This window comes from Cyprinus carpio, chromosome A24 (assembly GCF_018340385.1).
Source record: "Cyprinus carpio isolate SPL01 chromosome A24, ASM1834038v1, whole genome shotgun sequence".
Lineage (NCBI taxonomy): Eukaryota > Metazoa > Chordata > Actinopteri > Cypriniformes > Cyprinidae > Cyprinus > Cyprinus carpio.
The window spans coordinates 11,908,366-11,914,030 of record NC_056595.1 but is presented as its reverse complement, the minus strand read 5'-3'; the positions used below and the strand labels follow the sequence as shown (position 1 = coordinate 11,914,030).

General features: G+C 32.5%; 1 protein-coding gene across 1 annotated transcript; it reads right to left on the bottom strand.

Moving 5' to 3' along the window:
• Positions 1 to 3,705: 3,705 nt before the first annotated feature.
• On the bottom strand, positions 3,706 to 5,399 carry LOC122134343 (myelin-associated glycoprotein-like). The gene is made up of 4 exons (XM_042714900.1): positions 5,165 to 5,399; positions 4,642 to 5,046; positions 3,910 to 4,227; positions 3,706 to 3,806 (listed from the first exon to the last, which is right to left on the bottom strand). Exons 1-4 carry the CDS (start codon positions 5,289 to 5,291, stop codon positions 3,706 to 3,708), a joined length of 951 nt encoding a protein of 316 aa, XP_042570834.1. The 5' UTR covers positions 5,292 to 5,399.
• Positions 5,400 to 5,665: the final 266 nt, after the last annotated feature.

Here is a 5,665-nt window from a genome sequence, read left to right as displayed (position 1 = left end):
TCTGAGAAAGGGGTAAAGATTTTAGTAGATAAAAAAAAAAAAAAAGATTTTTATCATTACAGGTTTGCTGTATACACACACTGCCAACACACATTTCAGTTAAAACAACTTGTAAAAGTGCATGTAGCATCCGATGATCCCTTTAAAAAAGTTAGTGCAATACATTATATAAATATCTGGTGCAATAGATTAACAAATAAATAAAACAAATAAATATTGCAAAAACTGTGTGAAATTTATTCACTTATTGTCCAAAAAAAAAAAACATTAAAATAAATTCTGTGCATTAGTGTAGCATATTAGATATTCTGCTGTCTATGATGACATCAATAATAATAATCAAAGGAAGAGAAGCCATTGGAAGAGAGCTGAGCTGGATGATTACAACACTGAATCATCAATGAACTGACTTTAGCTGGAAAAATTACTCTGTCATTGTCTTCTTGCGTTACTGACAAACTGTTTTCCTGTTTGACACTGTAAAGCTGGTTGACACAATCTGTATTATATAAAGCGCTATATAAATAAGAGTAATATTAATGCTAAGAGAAAAATAACTCACTACTCTTGATACTGAAGACACTGTTTATTGCATGCAATGTGTTTTTTCTTTCTTTATTAGGGAATATTTTCTTATGTTTTGAAGCTCTATTGCTCTATAAGCTCTATAAGCTCTATAAGCTCTAAGATCACTGAACTTTTAATGTCTTTGAAATCTTCATGCAGCCTTAGACATTCTAATGTAATAAAACTATTTCTTCTGTAACTTTTGAGAGAGCTCTGTTGAATTTGCATATGTGCTACTCACATCAGAACATGCATAGGCTAAGTTTATGTACGTGTAACAGCTAAAGCTAATTCTGTTTTTAATAGAGTTTCTAAAGGCTTAATTTAGACAATTTTATTCAAAAATCCTAAAAAAAAAAAAAAAAAAGTGACTTAAAACCAGCAATGTTGAATAGGGGTTGAATAATTATGACATAGCTGTGAAAAAAATCCTAAAAATATTACATTATATATTGACATTATCACTTTTAATATGCTACACTTTTTATAAAATCCTGGATCTTCAGTAAAGCTTGTATTTGTAAAGTACTGCAGTCTCTGAGGGGTGCAATAATTTTAATTGCAACTGTATATCTATATCTATGTATACCTATAGGTTTTGACTTACTATGGCAAAATCTATCACACTCATCACAAAGAGACTCTTTTGCTTGTTTTTTTTTTTTTTCTGTAGTTAATGTGCTGCAAACCCCCCAGATGTTAGCTATGATGCAACTGAAGAAAGGCTAAATTTATCTCATACTAAAAGAAGCGCAAAAAAAAAAAAAAAAAAAAAAAAAAAACTGAAGCACAGTTAGCAACTCCTGCCACACAGCCAACAATCATGGGTCCACCCTGTCCTGAGATACAATCAAATAATAGTGAATTTGAATTTAAATGTGAGTGTTGTGGTATTTCACATAATGGCATATATTTGACATATACAAATACAAATTAGGTCTGAATCTGTGAAGAGATTTCCCAAGTTATACATGCAAGAGACCATCACAAGATACATTTATGTATTAGTATGTTTATTTTATTGAAAAAAAAAACATAAAATGCCATCCTTCCGCTAGTAAAACATTCTTTGACAATGAACAGAACTGCCTTTTGGCACAAAACACTCAAAATAAATCTGTGCAATAAAATGAGTGCAGCCTAGGTCTGCTGCTATGATGTCTATGATGGCATACTGTAAATACATAATCAAGAGTAATAATGCTAAGAGAAAAAACACTGCTCTTTATTCTGAAGACACTCTTTGATTTTTGTATGTAATGTATTTTTTTTCTTTTTTTTTGTATTACTGACTATTAGCTTGTTTTGAAGCTCTAATTAGCTAAAAATTAAAACTTTGACTACATACAATTGGAATTAATTTATGTGTCAGTTTTCTGTTATTGTGTAAAACTAGCTATATATGATTTAAATGAGGTGATAACATTCCTTAAATTTACATAAAAACAGTTGGTTATGTCTTTGAGCACAATATATTAGTATATTAGATCTGTTAAACAGCATCTCTTGGATTTGGTGACAACACACTACTGACACAACTCAACCAGACCTCATTTTTCTCTTAATTTATTTTATTTTATTTTATTTTATTTTATTTTATTTTATTTTATTTTATTTTATTAAACATAATAGGACCCCTTTAATATTTTATTTATAAGATTATTTATATCTAATACCATACAATTAACCAGCATATAGATTATCAATATATTTAAGAGCACTATAAGAGCATTTAATATTATTCAAATTATATTCCTTGTAGCTGCTGGAGTCTAGAGTATTATTTCATTATTTAGACAGTGTTACACCATTCGTCAGAGATGTTATGAAGGGATTTGTGAAAATTTGATGACTGTCCATGGCTGACAAGTGCAACAGGTCTCTGCACAATAGCAAGATTTAAAGTTTAAATGAAGTTTATCCATTTGCTGAACACTGTTGATTTGTTGCTTTCTCTATGTCACTTGAATCTCAGCATACTCTGTCACTGGGCCATTGTTTGGGTGTTCCTTTGTCTTGTGGTCTGTCTGGAGTTTGGAGAAGTCAATCTCAGTATAGAGGAGATCATCGCTTTCTTTCTTCTCACCATTCTTGCTGATCACAATATCATTTTTAACATAGATAGCCATCATGCCTCTGTTTTTATCCTTAGCCTGAGGAAAAGAGGTGAGAATGTTTTTAAATGATTAGTTTTTTAATCGCATTCCTTCTGCTGTAAAAGAAGCATTGTTTGAGGAGATCCCACTGTAAGTGAAGTGAATTAGTCTTAAGAAAATTTGCAATATATTTTTTTTTTTTTACTTTTTTACAAATTACAACAACGTTCGGTGTGACTCTGTCTTTATTCAGCCGATTTGTTCATATACACAGATCCAATCAGGAGCCATTTATTTATTTATTTATTTATTTTGTGATTAAGTCACTGAATCATTCACTCAACTGGTCATTCACTCAATTGGTTTAAAAGCACTGATTCATTCCGGAATTAAACAGCTACGTTTTGAGACACAGCCATCCAACGGTTAATTCTGCTGTGGCTCTGTTTGGAACAAATTTTGTTATTGTGGACAAAACAGCTGGCATTTAAAATTTAAGTTACTTAATGTTAACATCTTGTTTATTGAACTATGCACCTGATCTTTCCCTGTGACATGGGCCTGTCTTGAAGCCTTTGTTCTGTTGCAAAAAAAAAAAAAAGTAAATATAAAACATAAATACATTCATAAATTATACGCACATGCAATTCATAAATACAACACTGCACACATGAACTACATTTCTGTTATTATATATTTACCTTATACAGTAAAAAAAAAATGCAGACAACAGAACAAAAGCCAAAAGTCCTCCTGTACAGCCATATATTACCAGATGAGAGAGTCCATTCTGACCTAAAATACAAAAGGATTACTGAAGAGTGTATTTCAAACAGTATTCATGAATCCATAATATATCTGAACATAAAAATACAAAAAAAGTGATTTATTTACTATCATCTGTGAGCTGGACATCTTCTGACGACTGTTTTCCATGTTTATTTTGTGCAGTGTAATAAGTATGATGCTTTATTACTTCTTAAAAAAATAATCTTCCTCCAACCAAGCAATAGTCTCCTCCCCACCACTTTACCACCAGTATTTAATTCATGTCATTTGATGGACTGGCTTTGCTTTTGCAGGTCAAAGTCACATTAGTGCCAACAGATGGAGTAATGATGATGTGAGTTTCTTTTGGAGGAACTTTAAGAAAAACACAAGCAAATACAGGGTTAACAATTGATATCTATTAATTTTATCACATCAAGGATGACGAGAAAACACAAAAGTACTCCAAATATCTTACACAGGACTTGTAGCGTGACGTTGCCTTCCACAGTTGAGTCATTAGGCGTATTTCTTGGATATGTAGCAGTGCAAGAGATGTTCTTTCTGTGATCTTTGTATGAAGCTTTGAAGGTCATGTATGAAAACACTGACTGGGTTTTATCAGGTTTCTCCTGTAACTGTGTTGTAATGCGAGCAGATTCATGTTGGTTAGACCAGGATATTGTAGGAGGTTGTGTGGGGCAGGGGGCTTCTGCAGAGCAGCTCAGATTGACTGTACTTTCCTCCATCACATACTGTGGCTTACTGAGTTTAAGTTCAGGAGGTTGGGGTGAGTCTACAAGGTAAGTGATGACAGACAGCATTAAGGAAAACTCCCATTGCTAAATAGTCATGTTAGAAGGTCAGGTTTTCACACTTGGGGTGAGGGTTTGCACATTTGCACTTGTAGATTGACTGTTTCACAAGGTAAAATCACTGCTACCAATATTTGAAATATTTTGTCTTTTATCTATATTATTACTATGTGTCTACATGCAAAAGAAATGCAACCCCTCAACTCTGAAGATATAGTTTTATAATGTTACAGTATTTTCAAAAAGTGCAGTTTGTTGACATGCATAGTATAAAACTGATTTAGTATCATTATATTTTGTAATTAACTCATATTTTAATTTCTTTTTGAAGACTGAAAAAAATCATCTTTGTGGTTTGGTGTGTAAATAGTCTGTTCAGATGAGATGACAATTACCTCTGACAATGATCTTCACAGTCTTGCTTGAATCAGATGAATTAGCTGTATTGGGGTTAAATGTTGGTCTGAACACATCTGGCTCCATTTCCAGTCTGAAGTAATAGCGGTCTGAATGATTCATCGTGATGTTATAGAAGACAGTGGTACAGTTCCTCTCATTGAGATCTCTAGTCATCTTTATGTCACTGAATCCTCTAATGATATTTTCACTACTATTAAAAGCTATAAAACTCTCTGTGCTATCATAGTGTGATTGGTTTTTCAGCCAGATCACATAAATAGATTCTGCCATCTCACGTTTGTCCTCAAAATTGGAGATGTTGAATGTGCAAGGAATCTGGACACAAGAGCCTGTCAGAGCTGTTACTGTCTGAGGCATCACTGCAGAGTAGATATAATCAGCTGGAAACATAAAACACATTAGTCAAACTAGAGACATAAAGAAATTAGCATTTGGTCTGTTAGTACACATTATAATCATAAACATCTTTATTCATAATGATGACAACGATCGACCAACCTGAGAGAGCTTGTCCCAAAACAAAGCTGATGAAAATAAAGGAAGTGATCTGGTTTCCTGCCATCGAGGTTCGTAGAGGGGATGACATTGGACTAAAGATTATCCACAAAAGAGTCCAAAACACCATCACAGTACATCAGTTACATCATTTAACAACCTTACTGCATTACTATATTTGTTGTCTGCTACTATGATCTATAAGGATGAGTTGCTACATTTTCACTGTTACACTCACGCAGATTCTGTACATAGTCATCTGATGTATTAAGTTTACTTATTTTATTTATCCACTGTAAAAAATATGCAACTTAACTCATCAGGCTGACCCACATTTACTATCGCATCAGTAAAAAGATTCATCTGTCAAAACATATTTAAATTATTTTCATTCACTAAATAATAGTTCTCTTAAAAACATGCATGAATACAGGTTATATACTAAATTATTTTCACACTGTGCCAAAACCAAAATACATTGATTTATGCTCAAAACATTTAGTA

What these genes read in the sequence shown, in the direction of transcription:
- LOC122134343 (XM_042714900.1), bottom strand. Translation starts at nt 5,291, where the DNA reads ATGGTGTTTTGGACTCTTTTGTGGATAATCTTTAGTCCAATGTCATCC. An exon ending in TTTGGGACAAGCTCTCTCAG is followed by an intron (nt 5,047 to 5,164) that starts GTTGGTCGATCG and finishes TTATGTTTCCAG; the next exon opens with CTGATTATATCTACTCTGCA. An exon ending in CGTCACGCTACAAGTCCTGT is followed by an intron (nt 3,807 to 3,909) that starts GTAAGATATTTG and finishes TTTTTCTTAAAG; the next exon opens with TTCCTCCAAAAGAAACTCAC.